Source organism: Schistocerca gregaria, chromosome 2 (assembly GCF_023897955.1).
Source record: "Schistocerca gregaria isolate iqSchGreg1 chromosome 2, iqSchGreg1.2, whole genome shotgun sequence".
Classification (NCBI taxonomy): Eukaryota; Metazoa; Arthropoda; class Insecta; order Orthoptera; family Acrididae; genus Schistocerca; species Schistocerca gregaria.
In genome coordinates this window covers 416,216,925-416,240,482 of record NC_064921.1, presented here as the reverse complement: position 1 = coordinate 416,240,482, position 23,558 = coordinate 416,216,925, and the positions used below count along the sequence as shown (strand labels likewise).

Here is a 23,558-nt window from a genome sequence, read left to right as displayed (position 1 = left end):
AACCATCTTCCTTTTGTTTTACACCACTTAATATTGGAGTTAATTTGACAATAATCTGCCTTCTTGCAAATGGCGGCCAAAAATACTAATTACAACTCAGTTGTACCGCACGTTATTAATCTCTGAAAAAATGTACAATTAAATTTTGACATATCTAGAGATGCTACGCTAAGGAAATGAGTGGTTTGATTATAAATGACAGCATATATCTACCAGAAATACGTCACAAGATACATACGCCTCCTTCCAAGTCTTCTAGTAAGAAGGTTCGAGCAAGAGTAAAATTATTATGAAAACCTGTTTCTGTTGTTTTTATTGTTCTCAGTATCTTTACTACAAAACTTAGATTATTGTGAAGCATCGATATTGCTTTTCATATACATTACAGTGAGATAATTAATATTTTTACGTCCTCCTTTGGATGCAGAATAACTGTTCGATTAAACATTTCATGTCAAACACAAATAAATGTTTTTCGTTTCCAGGGGACCAGTACAAATTTAAATATACAAGGTGAATGGCATTTATCCTTTCAGATAACGGCATATTGGCATCAAGCGACTGTTTTTGTTCGTATTTATTACTGAAAATTCATTTCTAATTTTTTAAGCAAATATAAAAGTAACTAAACAGAAAACATCTTTCTTTTTCAGCGACGACAGTACACAACTTCCTACAAGTATTGTGCTTCCTGTGCAAGAAACGTGTGATCTGCTAGATGTGAAGAAATGTGTTACGAAACAAAATCAGCTGTAGTAAAAAGGCTTTGTCGTCTTTGTCACTCAATAAATGATTAATCTAAAGTCCCACCCAACATTAGGGCTGAAATCATTGTAATGTACGACGTCCACCTGTGATCTTGGAACATGCAAACCCCTGCCTAATCATTAGTTCTATCCTAAGCGGGATAACGCACTGATGAGCCAAACTATTATGACCACCTGCTTAATAGCTTGTTTGTCCGTCCTTGGGACGAAATACATCACTAATTCTGCGTATCGTTGCTGGTAGATTTGTGGGTGATGTAGAGTTGGATGTCTACACACAGTTCATGCGTACTCGGTGATGGCGCCCGATAGCGACCCAGATGGGTTCCGTAGGATTTACATCAGGCGAATTTGGTCGCCGAGACATCAACGTGAATTCACTATAATGCTACCAAACCACAGTAGCTTGGTTCTGGCTCCAAGAACGGATAATTATGTTGCTGAAAGATGACATCGCCGTCGGGGAAGAGATAAAGCATGAAGGGATGCAAGTGGTTCGCAGCTATCAGGCTGTCTTCGATTTCTACCCTAGGTCCCATGCAATCTCAGAAGAATGTCCCCCGTAGTATAATACTGCACCCACCAACGTGCGCTAGTGGAGCGCTGCATGTTCGCTGTTCGCCTAGATGACGGTGTTTGTGGAAACGACCACCTGCCTAGCGTAGAAAAATGTGAGTCGCCCGAAGAGCCGACACGTTTCCATTGATCGACGGTCGAATCCCGATGGTCCCGTGCCCACTGCAATCGTGACTGACAATGTTGCTCGTTGGGTCAACATGTGAACACGGAGGGTTGGTCCGCTGAGGGGGTCCATGTTCAACAGTGTACGATGAACGTAGTGCGCTCTTTCGGCAAAGAGTCATACATCACCATCTATCCTACTTTACAGAGCAGACAAGTCTCCGAACCCCACGTTCTGTGAAGAGTCGTGAATGTCCAACCATTTAGCGTCTAGTGGTAGTTTCGCTGTCCTTCTACCTCCTTCGATAGAGGCTCACGACAGTTGCACGTAAACATTCGACCAGCTTCGTCGTTTTCGAGATACTCGTTGACAAGCTCTGTGCAATAATAATCCCACCTTTTTCAAAGTCGCTTATCTCAATGGATTTCCCCATTAGCTGCCAATATCTTCGATAGGGTGTTCCCCTGTCCGCGTCTGCTGCACTTACATACTTTTCATAGCACGCCACGTGACAGTAATGTCACCAGGCGGCATCCAACTTTGCGGTTAGTTCATGGTGTTTATTCATACACTTGGTAGATGACTTGCATGTTTCTGGCCAGCACGGTTCTTTCTTTGATGTAAAACCAACACGTATTGGATTGTTGAAACGGTTAGTATACACGTACTAGCAGCAGCACTCCGTCTTCAGGCCACATGTGTCCTCAGCTGAGGATGCGGATAGGAGGGGCGTGTGGTCAGCACACTGCTCTCCCGGTCGTTATGATGGTTTTCTTTTGACCTTTTGGTCGAGTAGCTCCTCAATTGGCATCACGAGACTGAGAGCACCCCCGAAAAATGGCAACAGCGCATGTCGGCCCCGATGGCCACCCATCCAAGTGCCAGCCACGCCCGACAGCGCTTAACTTCGGTGATGTGACGGGAACCACACAAACAATAAAAAAAAATGTCGGCCTTGCTCAGTTTCCTAGTTATTATTGTAATTCGAGTTCCTCATCGAGGCCTTGAAGGCCCAAGGTATGGACGTCTACCGAACGCCGTGTCATCTCTGCCTCGTGGCATCACGCGGACGCGGAATGAAGGGGCATGTGGTCAGCACACCTCTATCCCGTCCCATTTTTCAGACTGTGGAGCCGCTACTTCTCATTCAGCTACCTCCTCAGTTGGCATTACGAGGCTGATGGCACCCCGTATCAGTCCTTAAACGAAGGTAAAATCTTTGGCAGTAAGTGGAATCGAAGCCGGGTCCTCTGCATGGCAGCCAGCAAAGCTGGTAGACGGACCGTTACTGTAACAACATTCTCCAAATTGAATGTTGCAGATTTCTGAGCTGATAGGAATTTTTATTTATGTCACGAAATCAAAGAAACTGACCAATCAGGTTGTATTGTTGTTGTGGTCTTCAGTCCAGAGACTGCTTTGATGCAGCTATCCTTGCTACTCTATCCTGTGCAAGCTTCTTCATCTCCCAGTACTTACTGCAACCTACATCCCTCTGAATCTGCTTGGTGTATTCATCACTGGACTTAATTTGATTACATTCCATTATCCTCTTTTTGCTTTTATTGATATTCATCTTCTATCCGCCTTTCAAGACACTGTCCATTCCGTTGAACTGCTCTTCCAGGTCCTTTGCTGTCTCTGACAGAATTACGATGTCATCGGCGAACCTCAATGATTTATTTCTTCACCATGGATTTTAATTCCTATTCAAAATTTTTCTTTTGTTTCCTTTACTGCTTGCTCAATATACAGACTGTGTAGCATCGGAGATAGGCTACAACTCTGTCTCACTCCCTTCATAGGCTGCAACCTTGTCTCACTCCCTTCCCAACCACTGCTTCTCTTTCGTGTCCCTCGACTCCTATAACTGCCATCTGGTTTCTGTACTAATTGTAAATAGCCTTTCGCTCCCTGTATATTACCCCTGCACCTTCAGAATTTGAAAGAGAGTATTCCATCCAACATTCTCAAAAGCTTTCTCTAAGTCTAGAAAATCTAGAAACGTAGGTTTGCCTTCCCTTAATCTATCTTCTGAGATCAGTCGTAGAGTCAGTATTGCCTCATGTGTTCCATTACTTCTACAAAATCCAAACTGATATTCGCCGACGTCGTCTTCTACCAGTTTTTCAATTCATCTGTAAAGAATTCGCGTAAGTATTTTGCGGCCGTGACTTATTAAACTGATAGTTCGGTAATTTTCACATCTGTCAACACCTGCTTTCTTTGGGATTGGAATTATTATATTCTTCTTGAAGTCTGAGGGTATTTCACATGTTTCATACATCTTGCTCACCAGATGGTAGAGTTTTGTCACGCCTGGCGCTCCCAGGACTGTCAGTGACGCTAATGGAATGTTGTCTACTTCCGGGGCCTTGTTTCGACTTAGGTCTTTCAGTGTTCTGTCAAACTCTTCCCGCAGTATCATATTCTCATTTCATCTTCATCTACATCCTCTTCCATTTCCAAATTGTACTCAAGAACACCACCCTTGTATAGACCCTCTATATACTCCTTCCACCTTTCTGTTTTCCCTTCTTTGCTTCGAACTTGGTTTCCATCTGAGTTCTTGATATTCATGCATGTGGTTCTCTTTTCTCCAAAGGTCTCTTTAATTTTCCTGTAGGCAGAGCTATCTTACCCCTAGTGAGATATGCCTCTACATCCTTACATTTGTCCTCTAGCCATCCCCGCTTAGCCATTTTGCACTTCCTGACAATCTCATTTTTGAGATGTTTGCATTCCTTTTTGCCTGTTTCATTTACTGAATTTTTATATTTTCTCCTTTCATCAATTAAATTTAATATGTCCTCTGTTGCCCAAGAATTTCTACTAGCCCTCGTCTTTTTACCTATTTGATTATGTGCTGCCTTCACTATTTCATCCCTCGAAGCTGCCCATTCTTTTTCTACTGTATTTCTTTCCCCCATTCCTGTCAATCGTCCCCTAATGCTCACCCTGAAACTCTCTACAACCTTTGGTTCTGTCGGTTTATCTATGTTCCCACGTTTTTGTAGTTTCCTCAGTTTTAATCTACAGTTCATAACCAATAGATTGTGGTCAGAGTCCACATCCGTCCCTGGAAGTGTTTTACAAACTTGGTTCCTAAATTTCTGTCTTACCATTATATAATCTATCTGAAACCTTCCAGTATCTCCAGGCTTCCCAATCATTTTAAATAAAATAAAATAAATAAGAAAGTGAGAAACGTCGCTCTCATGCTTGTACAGAGTATACATTCATCTTATAATGGACTGAGAAGTACTTTCAGAGATCCATAAAAGATGTCGAAATCTTTCTCTTGTTTCCATGAAATGTTGATGAAGCACCTCCGCGAGAGCAATGTTGGTAGGCTAAGTAAGTCTTCTAATTGTCCAAAGCAAAAAGCCCAGAGAACTTGTAGCACTAATAATCGACAAGATTATGTATATTCCGTATACGTTTTCTGCTGAAATTGTACATTAGAATATCTGCATAGCCAAGATCTTTAGCTGTGTAAATATGTAATAATTATGTTAATTATCTTGGCGTTTTAAGTAATTATATTGTACCTCTGGTTTTATATCTAATATTCTGTGAATGTAACAATTTGTAAAATCTCTGTGTAATTTACTGGTCCATAAGTAGGGAAGCTAAAGGTAAAATCTGTAGTGAAACCCGGCCGCTGCGAAAGTAGTTTGGCGAGACAGGGGGTGGACTTCGCGCGCAAGGCGCTTGATTCCTTTGTGACGAGTGATTCATTCGAGATCTGACTATGATACAGAGTGGTCAGTGACAGCCATGGTCAGCTATTGCGGATAATTTGGATGTATAAATTGAAAGAAGAAGAGTTAGCGAGCATGTAAATGAGCCTCGGGTGGAATGTGAAGAGGCCTAACGACAATGGTATCGTTATTGGCCTTGTTGGGTTAAACTTACGATGCCAAGAGGAGTTATATCAGGGCGTGGCTAACATCAAGAGCCGTGGTTACTTTACCGCCAATTTTATAGCGACTGTAATTTGCCACAAGAGCCACCACTTTCAGCAGAACTGTTATCTAAATATGTACATCCAATAGACCAAGTATTGTGTTGACTAATAACTTTTTGTGGAACTCCTAAGTTACGTGTGCACACCCGTGATTATCCCCAGTAACATAACTAGACAGGGTCCTTTCCAAGCGAATTTATTTAAAACATCCTGTTTTTATTAATCTGGCAATTTTGGCAGTAAAATATTTTTCAGTTTTATTAACGTTGTGGAGTATGAAGTTTGGTTAGTTTTTTGTACAGTAGTAAATGATTTACTTCACATAATTTTTCATCTTAATGTTTCCTAAAGTGTGTTCATAAAGAAAGCTTCTCATTAAATAATTAAAATAATCAGTGATAACAATACAAAGTGCTTATAGCTGTCTGTAATTATTTCACTTTGAACAGGTTTGAGACTTGTAATTAAAGTAGTTTTTCAAGTTGTGTAGTCACTTACAAAGCCAGTTTGACTTTGAGTCCAATGACTGACTAGTTGTTAGGTCCCTTGTCCACTGTTGAACTAATTCTGCATTATTCATTATACTTCAAGATATTAGTAAAGATATTTGCCACGTTCTTAATTTTGTGTGTTACTATTTATGATTAATTGTGGTTCTTCAAACCATAGCAGTTTAAAGGGTCCCATTAGCAATTTAACTTATGTCATGAATGAAAGTTAAGGCTCCGTCCGACCAAGTGCAGCAATCAGTCCCATTATTTATACTACTACTACTACTACGTGATCAGGCCCAGTGGACCGCACGCATCTACAAGTTTCCTCCTCCACTGTATTCTGTACATTGCTGCTATCCACCATTCGTTTATTTATTATTTATAATGCACCAAAACTTTTCCTATATATAATAATTATACTGTCCATTTGTATGGCGTAACTTCATGCGCGAATTTCTGAAGCCCACAGTAATCAGTACTGTTTCAGATCAGGATCTTTTTTGTGATAGTTAGTTAAAATAATAGAAGTTCATGTCAGTCAGACTTTCTGATATGTTCATATGCCCTGCCGCCCGCTGTGACCGAGTGGTTCTGGGCGCTTCAGTCTGGAACCGCGCTGCTGCTACGGTCGCAGGTTCGAATCCTGGCTCGGGCATGGATGTGTGTGATGTCCTTAAGTTAGTTAGGTTTAAGTAGTTCTAAGTCTAGGGGACTGATGATCTCATGCTGAGTCCCATAGCGCTTAGAGCCATTTGAACCATTCAGTAAAATACAGCATCAAGTGTTTTCAGTAGAGGTTAACTGAACGAGATTGGAACTGAATTTTAATCAAACAAAAGTGAACATTCATAGTACTGATTCCAATCTGGTGCAGTGTAGTAATTATTTTGTTTTGTGTGACGGAATAATTGATGTGTTGCGTGTGACGTTTTCCCGATTAGACTTGCACCCAAACATTTGCAAACATGGTGAAAACAGTGCGACGGGTAAGAAAAGCTACACAGCAGGAAGTAACTGTAGAACATTCAGAGGAGGAAGGAATAACTAGTGATGTAGAAATTGATAATATTTTTTCGGATCAGACAGAGGATATAGAACAGGACACTAATATTAAAGCCCGTGATCCATGTGCTGTAGAACACTCAGGCAGAATGCAGACGGTAGTTCAAGTGCATACTGAAGCGGAACCACGGGAAACACCAGGTACAGTCCATTTACCACCGGTAGAGCCAACACAAACAGTAGTGGATCCATTTTCTCTCTTAATGATGAAAATGGAACAAATGTTTAAAATACAGGAACAACCACAGATACAGAGTGAACAAGAAACTGCTAAACAGCTTGCAACTGAGATTAATAATAATTTAGATAAACGTATTAGCACAGTAGATGAACGGATTAGGACCTTGGATGAACGCATCAGTCAGTTAGACGAGCGTACGCAGTTAAGCTTTTCACAGTTCTCAAAAGAGATAGATCAAAAGCTTGAAAACCGGTTAAAAGAACACGATCGTCAGCTGCGACAGCAAATAGATGCCCCGTTGTCTGCTATACAGAACATTTCAAGTATGCAACAAACATACCATGATTTACCACAGAATGTAAAGCAAGTAACCCAGGATGTGGACAAATTACAACAAACACACACTTCTTGGGAAGCAGAAATACGCAACATAAGTACACGTATAGAAAACCTTACGGTTGATAATCAAAATTTAATAGAACAAAAATGCAAAAAACAAGATGAACGCGTTGTGACCACATTCAACACATGGCTAAATGACAAAGATAAACAAATTAGTACTGTTATACAGAAGGAACTACCTGTGATGTTACAATGAGCAGGAACACAACTGATACATGAAAACAACACAAAGATTCATGAACTACAGACTGAATTACAAAACGTGCAGAAAGTGCTTAATGAAACACGTATGCAAACATCTCATAACAGTTCACCGGAGTGTGTTAGTATCACAGAAACACACCCTGATCATTATGAAACGCCTTTAACTGAAAGTAGGGGCAGACGGGCATTAATTTCAATCCAACACGTGGAGTAACATCCGTTTATACAGACCATACACAATCATTGGTGACTCAGGATGCTTTAGTGAATAATTCACAGTTTCAGAAGTTTACCAATGATTGTGTTTACCATTACCCATATTCAAGGTGAGCCAGCGTTGTTCGCGACACAGAAAGCTGAACAATGCAGCTCCTTCGATGAAATTGAACAAGTTTTTCTAAACAAGAATTGGTCGCGTGGGGTACAAGAACGATTAAGAAAAGAAGTTAATAGTCCTGAGCCATTTAATAGAAAAGGCGGTACTTTGCGGAAATATTTCGAAAAGTATCTGGACAAAGTGAAATATTTATCCACACCAATTCCGGGATGTGATGTTGAATTGCCCCCTCTGTTTATTGATGGTATAGCCACTGAATTGCTATTTATTTATTTAATGGGATAATAATAATTATTAAAAGGTGGCAATTTTATTTGAGCATTGATTTTACTCTTTCGATTGTTGCGAGTCAACGATAGTGCAATGCTGCTCGCTTTGGAGAATACACATTTAATAAGAATTATTTGGTCCAGGAAACACTTTTGCGATCACGGTTGCGATTTAGACGGTATTTCCGTAAATGTACTGGTTAAAAGTTATCGTTTCCGAAAGACGCAGGTTCGATTAAAGCTGTGTGCACTTTTACGCGTATAATGAAAATATTCATAACACGTCGCGTAAAAAAAAAGAAACATGCGAATCACAACCGTGATCAAACGAAGGAAATATATGATAACATAAATGTTCTTCGCTGTTATTCAGGACAGGCTCCGATTAGACCTTGCAAGTTTTGGTTATAGGAAATCACAAGATGTTGCAGTTAGGAGATATTTGTTTTGAATAAGTAGTATTTACCTTTTCTCTCTTTCCTTTGTACAGCCTTTATACCTTCAGATCGATTAAGGAACTTTTCCTTTTCTACCGACCAGTACGAGAACAAAATTCAGACGCAACAAAATGTCTTACGTCGAATTATTACATGCTTAACCCTTAACAATCATATATAGTTTCGTAGTACAAACAATGCTAATTTATTCCGTGCATTAGAAAGTCTTTGATGCACTAAGCACAAAAATGAAAATAATAAAATTATAATTACATTTTTAATATCGTGAATACTTCTTTAAATCATGAAAATAAGGTTTGACATCATCGTAATATTAATTTTCATCGTTGTAGCACTACATATCCTTAAGTTAGTTAGGTTCAAGAAGTTCTAAGTATAGGGGACTGATGATCTCAGGTGTTGAGTCCCATAGCGTTTAGAGCCATTAGAACCATTTTCATATGCCCTCCTGAATTTCTTCATTATACTGCACAGTCGTTCTTGCCAATAGACTGTGAGACAGTGTGTACTGCTGCATTTACTGGCAATTCTGTGTTCTGATTAAGGGTTAGCTGCTATGTTGTTTGCTAGGGCAAGTTGCTGAACTGTACTGATAGTAACTGTGTTAGAAGAGATTAGTTAAGGTATCAAGTCCAGTTATTTTTATTAGGCAAAGTTTATTTCCGCTTTACTATAAAACTTGAAACCGCATTGCCTAATTAGGCTGGCAACAGTATGTAGATGTAATTACACTTTACTTTCATATTAGTAGTACACAAGTTCAAAACCCGTTTGCTTTGCTCTTGGTATTCTTTCACTAATTTCGCGGTTCCTTGCACCAGGTATAATTGCGGTCAGGCTAAACCCTTAACAGAAGGTTAACATTATCGACGAGTGCCAGTTTGATAAAAGCCAATAGTGTTACGAACTGAGTTCGTTATAACGCCTACCGGTTCTTCACGACCTGTTCATCTGTAATGGTAGACATGCCGAACAATGTGGCAAAAATATAATACCGGAGTCTCAACAACATAACAGATACACTTCCTCTTCTTGCGTAGGGTGTGGAAAAAATATATTGGCTCTCATTGGTAACATCAAGTAAAACTATTCTGTTAACAACAGCTTGGTATAAAATGATTCCGTATTATGATTAGCTGACCAGTTTTATTTTTTAGGTGTAAGGAACCCATTTCTAGTGCTTGGTCTAGTAATTCGTTTACAACTTAATCGTACAAGTGAATATGGAATTAACTAATTGACCAATCAACTAAGTAAATAGCTTTTGGACTTCTGTAGTGCTTTCTGTCACTGACGTAGAAAGCACTAGTAGTAAGTGTGAGTGCTGACTTGTCAGGTCATATGGTGCTTGGTTTATCGAATAAATTCAACTTGCGAAATTGAATCTGAAACAAATTTACAGTTAGACGAGTACATCAAGTTGTAATCAGTGGCAAGAGACGCTTCTATATGATGTCAATAATATCTATCATGGCCATTAGTTCACTACATTTCGTAAACTTTTTCCTTACAGGCCATCTACACACGTTAGAGGACAATTATCTGATTACTCACAATACATAGTTCCGTTTAATACAACTTCTTGCTGCTTATAGCATCGCTTCTTGAAAAAAACTAATAAAAAAGCTAGTAATCGATATTCAGCGACAATGAAAGCGCTATATGCGCTCCTAGGATTGTAACAAGCACGATCTTTGCCTCGTAGTATATAAGAAAAGAACTTTTTTTTGTTTGTGCTCTGCTTCTCTTTCGTCTTTTTGGTTCTGACGTCCTAGCTAAAGGTCGCAAATAGATCATGTTCTGAAATTAATTTAACTATATGTAGTGTAATTAAAATTTTTGCTAAATATGTACGTCAGTATCCAATGTAGAATGTGTTTTTGTTAGTAGCAAGAAGGTACCTTCCCTGCCCCTTATTTAATTACGTAACAATTAAATGTTTCCCTGCTATTTTGTGTAAGTGAATTATTGAAGTGATGCCATTGGTGTTAAAATGATAAAAACTTTCTTAATAGTCAATTAATTCTGAAATTATTGAAAGAATTTAATCTCAATAAATAGAAAATGGCGTGTTATGATATTTTCAATTTCATTTTAGGCCAGAGGTACAATTTCATTAAAAACAATCATTTCAGTTGTTTACGCTGCCGTTGCACATAGGCGCCTATACGGGAGCATCAAGCGTCACAGAGAAAAATAAATAATTAATTGAGTATTGTGTTTAATTTGCTTATCGCGTAACATTAAAGAAAGATATTTTTTTATCCATCGTAAGACGGATGTCTTCACGTTGGAACACGTATGAGATTTCTGGCGATACCGCGTGGATGTTTATTATAAATCGAGCTTAATCCTTGGAACTGTGCACGCGGTTGAAGGTGTCACAAGTGTCGCAGGCTCAAGCATAGGCTTGCATGTGTGTTTTTGGATATCTTGGTGAGTTAAATTGCATGATCTAGTCTGCTAAGATTGACACCCTGCCTTGTCATACATGCTGTAATTACACACATTGAACTTCATTAGTGCAGACTGGAGGTGACTTGGTAATTTAAGTTTGCATTTTTGTTGTATAACTGAGTTTCACGTTGTGTCAATGCTTATATGCCAAGCGCACCTTTAAGCAATATAAGCATTCGGTGTGGCCAACTACTGTTCCTTAGCAATGTTATAAACTTAGTGGCTTTTAACGAACATAAAAGAGATTTTTTTAACAAAACATTTCATTCCAAATTTAACAGAATATTTTATTTCATTCACTTTTCAAAAATTTACGCGATATGCTGTTACTGTCTTAATTAATTTACAGCGAGCAGATCTGAGGATATCGACTCAAACATACACCAAAAATCATAATTAAAAGGGATATTTACAGTTACTGGTGCGGACATTTGGGAACCAACGAAAACATTAACTGAAAGATGAATAATATGATTAAAGAAAGCCTGTCGAGCGGTTCTAGACGCTACAGTCTGGAACCACGCGACCGCTACGGTCACAGGTTCGAATCCTGCCTCAGGCATGGATGTGTGTGATGTCCTTGGGTTAGTTAGGGGTAAGTAGTTCTACGTTCTAGATGACTGATGACCTTAAAAGTTAAAGACCATAGTACTCAGAGCCATTTGAACCATTTTTGATTAAAGAAATTTACAATGACTTTTAAAGAAACACTGGATTAGATTATACGACTGAACTAAATTATAGATCAGCTTTTCGAGTTCACTGAAGTACTATCAATAAGTCAATAGCTGCCATTTACTGTGTAGAGATACCTCTGGAACTACGTCCGATATGCTTCTTCTACGTTATTATATTTAGGTAACACTGGACTGGAAATAAAACTGCCTGTAATAACACTGGTCTGAACAAATTGATTACCTGTGATATCCTCTTCGAATATTTATGAACACGAGTATTTTTAGGTGAAATTCCAGTTATTAGAGACTCTCATGCTATGTTGGACTACGTCAACTAAAGTCTGTGTCGACGTTTTGTTGTGTTTGAGAGACGGAGATGGGAACTATGGTTCTGACAAACTCTTATCTTACGAATTATTTATGAATAAAGAAGACGAGTCACCGAAAGACAGAAGCGCTGTGTCGTTGGTAGGCACACAAACACACCCTAACTCACTCACATGCACACCCCTATCTCCCTGCTTTGTGCTCAGTCGACTGCCTGCTCTCAATACCTATGTGCCTGTCAACGACGCAGCGCTTCTACTTTTCGGTAAGGCGTTTCCTTTATTTCAAAGTAATTCATAATTTTCACCCAGAACTATAAGAACATTACTAAACTCTTAACTTACTTAGTAATGCACACAGAATATTCAGAAATTGTGCATACTCATTACCTCACTTTATGTTGTTTTACAGGAGCGACTTTCTTGTCTGAATCGACTACTCTTGGTGGATGCGAGCCAAGTTCCAGCTTGTAAATCAGCCGCTAATCACGTCGAGATTAGGGCGGTGATATCAGTGATCAGTTGACTGCGCTAAGTGTAGAGTCCTAAAATCCTCGGCCCTCCCGCTGGAGGTTCGAATCCTCCCTCGGGCATGGGTGTGTGTGTTGTTCATAGCATAAGTTAGTTTAAGTAGTGTGTAAGTCTAGGGACCGATGACCTCAGCTGTTTGGTCCCTTAGGAATTCACACACATTTGAACATTTTCTAAAATACCGATTATGCTGAAAATGCGCATGGGCTAAAACGGTGGACGTTGTTGTCCTCTGTTACAGTTCTAACTTAACCTACTCTCACTCACGCTATAGTATCCGATTTTACGTTTTTGAATCCTTTTAATCTGTATTTAATCGTTTGCTTAATTTCCGAGCACCCTGCGGAAGTTGTATGATTTGATGTTTATCTTACGAGTTTTCTTTCATAAGAGAGACCAGTTATCTGATAGCAATAAATATTTAGGTATTACAATACCTGGACAAAGTAAAATTCAGTACTGTAGGTAAATGAGAACATTATTAGATAGACGTTTTGATGAAAATTGTATCTGAAGTGAAAAATTCTGCTCCAGTGAAGGAAAAAATATTTTTTGATGCAGAAAGTAAATGGGACACAGAGGATATAGTAAAAAAGAGCTATATAGAGCCTTTTAAACATTGAATGGTGTATTTTTATGTATATATTTTCTACAGCAAAGAAGTGTTCATATTTTGAAATTTTTGCACCATACGTTTACTATCCTTTCAGTTCCCAGCAGAGTAGAAGATTTGCCATACGGCTTTAATCACGAACATCCACTAATAACTTTGCTGTGATAATAAGTTCACCATCGTTGCTAGTTCGTTAACGATGTTACTGTAATTCAATTTACTGTAAGAAGGACGATCCCTCCTCAGTTTTACCGTTCAGCCGTTCAATATTGCTAGAACACAAGGAATTTTGACTACAGTGGGTGAGCACAAGCTACCATTCATATAACATGCGAGTGGGGCTACAGTAGGTACATAAGCCACGAATGGTTGACGGAGACCAAGAAAGTCGCTAGTGTAAGCTTTAGATTGCATTTGTGTACCAGTTATAGCTCATGCACTATCGATTGCAACCGCCTCTATAAAAACTTTCCTACGTGCTGGTATGATAACTGCCGCTGTAGAATGGCTCTCCGCAGTAATTTCTGCGGGATACGCGGCAAACTTCCACGCTCTTCATTATCGTTATCTTCACTTACACTTGGCCTCACAGAGCATAGTCTCCCTTGATGATATATGAATCTTTTGCCATGAAACAGTCCGCACTATCTTCGATTTTCGTTCTAAGGGCAATACTGCCCTAAACTGGAACAGCGCACTATTCGTGCGTCTTCAAGTCGTGATAACACCTCCTAGCTCTCAAATAAGTAGGAGGAGGAATGCAGTTGTACTTTTCTTCCTTACTCATCTTTATTGTGGCCATAAATTCAAAGCAAAACGTATGTAAACATCAACGCACACAATGCGAACATCTGTAAAATGTTCCTAATTGTTAACAGTTCCTGCTGTTGAATGTTTATGCTACTCGTTATACATCAGATATTACTAGTTACATCAGTGTATGATTAATGTACAGTGAACTATGTGAAAGTTCAACTGGCTACGTATATGACGTCTGTCCTGTGTCAAATGTGTTCTCGCTAGCTAGAATAGCTTACACTTCACCTCTATGAAAGTAGCGTTATTATTCAGCAGATTACAAGAATGACATTCGTCGCGCTTTTATTTGACATTCATATACCCACAAAATTAAACTGATTTTTATACTCGATGCGTAATCGCATCCAACAATTTCCATAGTGTGCAGTACGTCATAAAAAGTCAACTGTTCCGAGGTTAGTTCAGCAAGACAGACAAGAAGTTATCCAAATCATTGTCTGAAACATGGAATAGTTTCTCTCTAATATTTGGTGGAAGTCTAGCTTTTAATACCCTGATCACATCACGATTTGAAATCGGTTCGTCCCAATATCGCGTTTTGTTTTATGTACTTTTCGTAATACATTCTTAGGTTTCCTTGTTTAGGACTATATACCTCTGGACTATAGACTTCTATTCTAAGTCTTTCCTGAATGCAAAGCCACCAGTATTTATTTAGAAATGTATTCTCAAATTGTTCACAGGTGTAGCTATTTCAGCTGCATCTGTCGCCCATAGAGCAGCATCTCCTACTATGTGCGAAACAATAAACTGAATCTTTTGTTTCTCTGGCCATGTTCTCGGCAGTATGTTTCGAAAATTCTTTATGAATACAACCTGGTGACAAAATTTTCTTGTCGGTGGAGAGGGCTTGGTACTAGCGTGTTAGTTAAACTCTCCTCTATCATTATTGAAGATACAGTGGGCACAGTCCCTGCATCGTTCAAAGGTTCACTGTCCCCCACAAATTATATTTTAGATGGCGGAGAACGGAGGATTTTCGGGTAAGACACGCGAAGCAGGTACATTTATTTACTCTTTCCTGTTCTGTCTGATTGATCTGAGCAGTCGAGTGAACTGCGCAAATTGCACGTGTCACTTCCGTTTGTATTTTATCATCTATCTGCTTCTCTTTGTTATCTATCCCTTTTTCTACGACCTTTTTAGTATGTTCCGCGAGGGAGGCAATTCTGTATTCTTTCTTAATTTCCTGTCTCTATGTTTCCTATTCTCTCGGTTATGTTCTGAATATCTTCCTTCGTGGTATTCTGCTCTATTTGCAGATTTTGTACGTCTGTGGATAAGCTGGCTAACAATTTCGGCAATGCCTGGTACGCTTGTTTCAAACTGGCTATCTCTGTTTTCATGATTTCTAAACATTTAAGATGTTCATATATTTTGTTTTCCCTCTCTTTTTCCCTTTCTTTCCTTTCTCTTTCTATCTCCTCCTACTGTCTCTCCATTTTTAACTGGGTTCTTTCCCTCTCTATTTCTCTCTCGTCCTGCTGTCTCCACCTTTCTAATTATATTCTTTCCTTCTCTCTTTCTCTCTCCTCCTGCTGTCTCTCCCGTTCTAACTGTATTCTTTCCCTCTCTTTTTCTCTCTCCTCCTGTTGCTTCTGGTACTGATCTAACTTCATTAGAATTGCAGTCACGGCGTCGTAACCAGGCGCGGCGCAAGTAAATGTTAGCTTAGTTGTGGGCGCGATTGTTCCACCCGCAACAGTTGGCAACTTGGTGCTATCAATACGTAGCTTGAATTCTGCACGCCTATGTGCAGTTTCTATTTCAGAGTCAGTAGTATGTTCCTGCATGTTCCTATTGGAGTTAGATCCCATGGAGATTTCCTCCAATTCGGTATCACTTTCCTCTCGTGAATCTGCTTCCATATCAACTTCTCTCCTTGTCTTATTACGTAATCTCTTTGACTCTGAACGAGACATTATTCTATCACAATTGTTTTCACACGGCAATCACCACAAAATAATGATACTACAATATAAAATTTCTAATTCTACACATATTTACAGAAAATATAAATTTTCTTGCCTACCCGATATAATTTTAATTAATATTGTGTTTATACTGGTTGCTCGTGAGGAGGAAAGTTAGTTGTGAGTGTTTTATTAATGATCTCACGCATAAGCAGCCATATCACAGTCATCACAGTCGCTCAAGAAAGTTGTAATTAAGCTTTACTTGTTTAATCATAATCGGACTATGACTCTCCTTTTCCGCAGTCTCGATGATTCGAAGCGATCTGCAATACTGTGTAAATAAAATGTCTTGGTTTTCTTGCGTTGCGTAGTCAGTCGGGAAACCTCAGATCAAGTGGAAAGTTTGCTTTGATAGAGTTTAATTATCTGATGAAATACAGTAATGGAGCTCTCGGATCTAGTAATTACAGGTTCGTTTCCAATTCATCGGAAGTTCCCTTCTGATTACCAACGAAACGACACCTCCGTGCAAATTTCCAATTAGAGAATACATAAATAATGAAATTCCTTACACACCTTTGATGTAAATGCTCAGTATATATTTTCTTGAGTAATATACAATATATTTTCAATCTCTTTCTTCCAGTAATCTCGATAGCAAAATTACAATTATTCAATACGGCTATTCGGCACGCAGAAGATCCTAGAAGTGCTCTCAACACACCAGAGAGAATATTACTAAGGGTAATTATGCGCTCATGGAATAGAAATAGTACTGTACTACTTTGCGCATCGATTCTGCGAGTATATAGACGGTCGAGTAGTAAACGTAATTCACTCATAGAATTGTGCAGGGATAATTAGTAGAATATAGAGAGATATTACAATGAATTAGTGTTTAAAAACACTACCACGCGGTATGAACCATGAATATTGGCAAACAAGACACACGAAGGCAACAGATATTTTCAGAAGCCCTTACCTTCGTTTTTATTGTCGTTTTTATTCTTATTCAAATCTGTGGTGGGTTCCAGATCTTCCCTTTCTCTTTATATCGAAAATAATATTCCTCGTATACATGCAACAGATTACATATACAAGCATTAATTTTCTTCTATTAATAATATATTCTTGCCACATACATAAATTTTCTGGAACATACAGCCCCAAGTTGGGCGCCAGTTATCGCCTAGTTTTTCTTTTTTTGAACGTTTTAAACTGAATTCTGCTTCATACAACGATAACTGTGCCGTTATTCCTATTGTATGAAATGGTTTTGAAAGTACTCTTTTATGTTTGTTAAAACCCGCAGCTAAATTTTCTCAGGGCACTGTCACCAGTAATATCATCCGTCTTACAATGGATTAAAAATCTTTCTTCAACATATATCGATAGCTACGATGCCACGGCGTAGGTGAAAGTTCTTCAGTTGGCACTACGACAGACACCGACCAAAGCGCCCTCTAGCCGGTGCTTTGGAGGTCGAGCTCCGCTACAGATTTGATCAAGAGCAAACGGCTGGGACACTTCGCTTCAGCTTCGCTTTACTTACGACGGGTCTAAGGCTTCGCATCTACATACAAAGTTATGTATGCCTCTGTATATATTCACGTTTTGTATTCAGTTAGTATGGTAATATAGTAAAACTATTTCTAAGAGCAGTAGCGAGAGATTTTCACATTTTACTGCTCCTACTCACTGCCTACCCTTCAGTTTACAGGAGCAGACCCACGCGCAGCCTTCCAGGCGTGATATAAAAATGTCAATTTAAAAAATGCTTAATTATTTTTTCTAAGAGGCTGGATGCTCCAGGATAGCTGCTTATGTGCAATGGCAGCGTAAGGTTTTATAGATACTACTATTAACAAAAAAAACTGTACCTCTGGCCTAATATGAATTGGAAAATATTACAACGTCGTTTTCAATTTATTGAGATTATTCTTTTTAATACTTTTAGCATTAAATGACTGTTACAGGAACTTACATAATTTTTGTCATCAATAGTGTCGCTACAATAATGAGCCTACACAAATTGTTCAAGGCAACGTTTAATTATTACGTACTGAATTATATGCAGGATAGGTACTTACTATTGACAAAAACACATATTACAACTATTAATCTCATACATATTCAACAAAATTCTATTACTATCACAGATAATCGTATCAGTTACAGACCGTGAACAATTAGCGTCCGTCAGTTAGAACACCAGAATCGATAATATAATGAAACAAAAAAATTTGCTCAATCTCCTTGTACATAGGGACAAAGGTAATAATGACTGCGATTCTAAAAACGCAGATAGCGCTTCTCCATTGTTGAGTATCAACGACTGATTTATTCTTCTTTTTACCGGAGGCTATGCTACATAAAGTAAGTGAAATTACATTTAATGTCGTCTTTGAACAATTTTCACGTACTGTTTTTATCGTTTCTAACGCTATAAACCAAAATCCACATCTTTCGTCTTTTGACGTAGTAGTTCCGATCGCTGTAATGAAAATCGATGTCGTGCTCCACGACAGTTGCGCGTTTGATATATATCACTTGCAAGCGTTCTATAAAATTACCGACTAATGCGCTCTGACAATCTAATAAAACAAAAACTCTATTCTGCATGGAGGTATGCCTCTATGCAGTTCTGTTTCTTTGACATTTGAATAATTTGACTTTGTTGACGTGCACAAGATAACGATAGCATGCCTTACTTCTTTCCTCATTGCACACGTTCATGGGCTATCAAAGAACACGTAGGTAAGTTTTTTGCAAACATGGACATTAAAAATGTTGTGCTTAGTAACTGGAAGCTAAAAATGTAACGAACAAGAAGCAGTACTGATACCAGTAAGCAAACAAGCATTGATTTCAGAGTTACAGTTTCATTTGCCACCAGTACAAATACAGTAAAAGTTGAATGAAAAGGATTACGAAAGCATGCTTTTCACGTCACTTGCTTCTGTTCCTGGTTATCCGAAATATAGCAGCAAGAGACGAGTTACGTTAACGAGGCCAAATGTGTCGTATTACTAGTGCAAATACGGATTCAGGAACAGTAAACTTTCGAAATTGCCTTCATGTCACTCCGTTATTCATGTAAGGTGTACTATGTTTAGTATGTAAAACAGCTGTTGCGTGCAAACGACAGAAATAACGAACAAGAAGCAATCGCCAACAGCAGTGTGCTATTATTCTGGGTTACTTAATATGGTGGCAGGCCCCGCCCACTCTGGCTTCAAAACAACGTACAGCTAAGTCTGTAGTGCCACCTCCCTTCTTTTGTTACCTCCATGCTACTACTACGTAAATAACGTCTTTTGTTTGGAATTCATATTACTGAAATATTAATGATAATTTTATTTAACTTTATTTTTATCGTACTTTTTAAATATGTCCTCTTTTAATAACATTTATATTTTTATATTTTTAACTAACGCGAGTTCGCATGACGCAACACAAAAAGTAACTAATACCTTGGGTTCAAAATATTGTTATACGTCAGATGCACTCGCAAACAGTTTCTCATATGCAAACATCTTTCAAATAATCAGAAACTGTTCGTGGAACTTTGTCGTTTCAACTGTTCGTGGAACTTTTTCCTTTTGTTTATAATCAATAAAGAAATTTCCAAATAAAACGACACACATCCACACTATTCTAAACTTGTACACGTCAACAGACTCACTCTATGAAATCAGAAGATGAATTGTTAAGTTTTACTTTCTCTAGCCAGTCTCGGCTCACTTCTTTGATGTTTTATTGATAAAATCCAGTTGTTAATACAGTTTCTAAGTACCCGCGTGATCGAGTTACAGCAAGAAGACTATGTCTCCTAGAACGGAATCAGACTAACAAAACAAAAAAATCAGCGCATCACCAGCTCAACCACTTCAGGCATTGACAATTCGCGGTCGTCCTACTTCAAACAAATTACAAATGTCACTCGTACAGATCTCTTCTATAGTCCTAAAAAATGGTTACACAGTGCTTCGTAATATTGTTTCTACTTTTCTGCCCTCAGTTCCTTTTATTTACAAGTTCGGGTACATCGCAAACTTAACATAACACTCTGCGTGGAGTAGCAAAGTAAGCTACAGTTCCCAATCTATGTATCGTTAGCCAGACGAAATATATACTACATCGAGACCTCCGCTCGGAACCCAAAATAATTCTACAGCCAACAACTTCTAAATAAGCACGAACTTTATCACCACAGAATCAGCCAGCAGTTTCGCTAACACCCTTTCACGGACCTGTAGAACCCTTAAAGTCCAGATAAACTAACTTCCACTGGTATTATCCAGGCTCACAAGTACCCAGCTTACTGCACCAGCTCCTAACTCAAATAGGAGATCTCCCTACTCCATGCAACTGCATTCGCAGGTTAATTAATCAAATTCTAGCATGCGGAACTCCACGGTTTAGGGACACTACTAAATCTCCTATAACGTACAAATTTCGGAACGAGCTAACTGCGACCCCTCTCAGCAGTTAGACTTCCCGGCCCAGGCAAACTGTTACCAGTATTATCTCCCGTCTGACGATCTGCTGCGACCTATGGCAAAACGGGAACTCAAACTGTCTGCCATTACCAGAATCTGCAGGGACCATATCGCAGACAAATTGCAAACGATTTTTGACTTAAAAATAATGTTCACATTGTTGAAAATAACTCTCGGGGCGTCGTACAGCGTCCATATCTGAACTCCGCCGTCGCCGCTGCCCTATCTCGGCTTTGCTGCACAGTTGATGGGTTTTGCAGCCATTTGTCGATCTAGATATCTACAACATATCTAGAAAACTGCTTAGGCAACAATTACAAAATAAGTACATTAAAACCCTTCGTATTTCTTCTCTATAACTCACACCGTGACGTAGCACATATGTCGAGGCGAACAACGTCTTTTAATGTACGTCAAATCTGACACAGTATAGTAGCCAGTCACAAGACTACAGCTAATTAAATGTCACGAATACGCGGTAGAACAACTATTTAAATACAACAAATTTTCAAGAAATTTTCGCCTGCGAGTTTGCTTCTAAAATGAAATTACATTATTAAATATTACAGGGAAGTCTTCAATCTGTGTATTAGTACAAAATATTAACACTTTTAATGCTCACGTGATTCGCTTTTTGGTTCGCTTCTACTGCCCACGTTTTCTGTGCTCAAGGTTGTATGCACGTAACTATGCGTGTATCATAACATGTGAAGATGACAAGTGGTGCTTTTAATCCCTGGTTCTGCCATCTTGGCGCAGAGAAGTGTTTCATCTGGGAAACTTGTGCTGGGGCAGATAGATCTCGCACATTTTGGAGATGTAATTTTTTGAGGTTCGTTTTACTCTATTGAAACAGCACAAGACAAAATAGGGGAAAAGGAATATGTAAAAATCGGAAAATTTCTTTATGTCATGTATGGCTTGTGTATTGTACATACAGTCGAGTACCTTGTACAGCATGTTCGGAAGGTGACGATGAAGATCATCCGTCAGCCCAAAGACAACCTCAGAGAACTGGAGCCAGAGACCATCATGCACCAGCTGGCCGCTAGAAGAACGACTAATGGCTAAGTGTTGCTCATTGATAATTGTTAAGCAATAATGGTGACGCCATACTTTCGTCAACGAAATTGTTCAGCTGTGGTTTTACGCCCGAAAAAAGTGCAGTTACTATCGAGGAGCAGTGAAAGACACTTAAGAGGGCTAAGTTTGTGCGCAGAGGGTCGGAAGGACCGAAATTCAGTTGCTGTTTGTTCGCAGACTTGAGCCGATGCAATTAGCTATCGATATTAATTACCGGATGGTTGTATCGATCCACTGTGCAAATATAAAGTTTCTGCAGTTTTAGAAGAATGACTGAAAGCGTCTATGTTTCGGTGAATGTTGCAGTAACGGTTATAGGACTGGATATCAAAGAATGGAAATAATTCAATTTTGTTGCCGTTCTCGATTTATTTTGAAGAATTATCTCAATGACGTATTCTTCAATTAGCTGAGTGTGGGTTTAAGTTTTGTACTTGTAACGCTGGTTACGAGTTTTCTGAGGACTATGAGTCGTGAATCGAATAAGTATTGTTTGACTAAAGCGATCAGACTGACGCCATTTGAGTCGGGGTTCCTTTGTGGCTTATTTGTAGCACGCCTATAAAGTGGGCCCTGTGGTTAACGGCAAAAGTTGACGGAGGCGTTCTTTGACACATGGACTAACGACCGTGAACGTATTGGAAGGATTTATATTTGAGGTGATAAGTGAGCAGGACGTAGTGAAAATTGAATTATTTTGTTGTCCAGCAGAGTTCTTGATTTTTGTAGAGATTTTAAGATTGTTACCGGAACAGCCAAACAGCCAGACGGGTGTTTTTTTAGTTTTGGTAAATTTTATCCCACTCAGAGTTGCGATAGTAACGTTTCGTGTCGACCGCCAGACCTTAGCTGAACCATATTTCAGTGGAGTCCCATTGCAACTATTATTCCTGTAGTGACACTTTCATTGAGCTTTGTTAATGGGATCGTGGATCGCTTACACCTGAAGTGGCTGAGAACATTTTAATTGGTGTTTTAAATTGAGTTACAAAGTGATGGTAGCCCGTAGAACTTAAGTTTGATTCGTTTTGTATAACTTCATTCAAAAAGTTCCGCTTAGAGCGGAAATTTATTTTCGTTTGTCACTCGATCACTCGTTGGCGTTTGTCTCTGTACGAAGTTAGTAAGTTGAAAGTTTATGAAAAACAGAAATGTTGTTTATATTACTGCCGTGGAAAAAAAAACAGATCACTCACTCTACCTGCCAAAATTCATATATTTGAAACATATTTTTATTTATGACGAGAGAAGTATGCGTAAGCAAGAAGGTAGCAAAACGTATCAATCTACAATGTAATTTTACTAAAAGCTCAATAGGGAAGCGAGCGCAGTTAAGGTCTGTGATTTATGTTAAAGAGGGGTCTGGCCTGTGTATTTGCAGTAGTGATTTTTGGCTACTTTACAAGAATACTATTAAGAAAATTAAGTTATTTCTGTTGTAGGAACAGTTCTAGAGTCCTACCTCTTACATACAGGGTGTTACAAAAAGGTACGGCCAAACTTTCAGGAAACATTCCTCACACACAAATAAAGAAAAGATGTTACGTGGACATTTTCGCAGGCTCTATTATTATTTGCTTTGTTTTATTATTACTCGTGTAACAACTAATATATGAAATAAAATATGTTACTACGAAAAGAGCCCCGAAATATCTTTTAGTGATGCTGTGCTGTGACTTTCTTTGGATCATTAATTTTCAACAAGACAAAATATATTATGTTCTTATTCTTCTGGATCTGGCTTTCTATTAAAGGAACATTTTTTCGTTACTGTAACTCACTATAAAGTTCAACATATCTTCCTTACT

The 23,558-nt window shown here is 38.7% G+C and overlaps 1 protein-coding gene across 1 annotated transcript in view; it reads left to right on the top strand.

Moving 5' to 3' along the window:
- LOC126323717 (uncharacterized) overlaps window positions 1-814 on the top strand; it is a 93,751-nt gene extending 92,937 nt beyond the window's left edge. Inside the window, exon 7 of the mRNA XM_049994712.1 lies at window positions 654-814. Within this exon, the coding sequence (XP_049850669.1) occupies window positions 654-718 (65 nt within the window). The 3' untranslated portion in view covers window positions 719-814. The remainder of the gene's footprint in view (window positions 1-653) is intronic.
- Window positions 815-23,558: the final 22,744 nt, after the last annotated feature.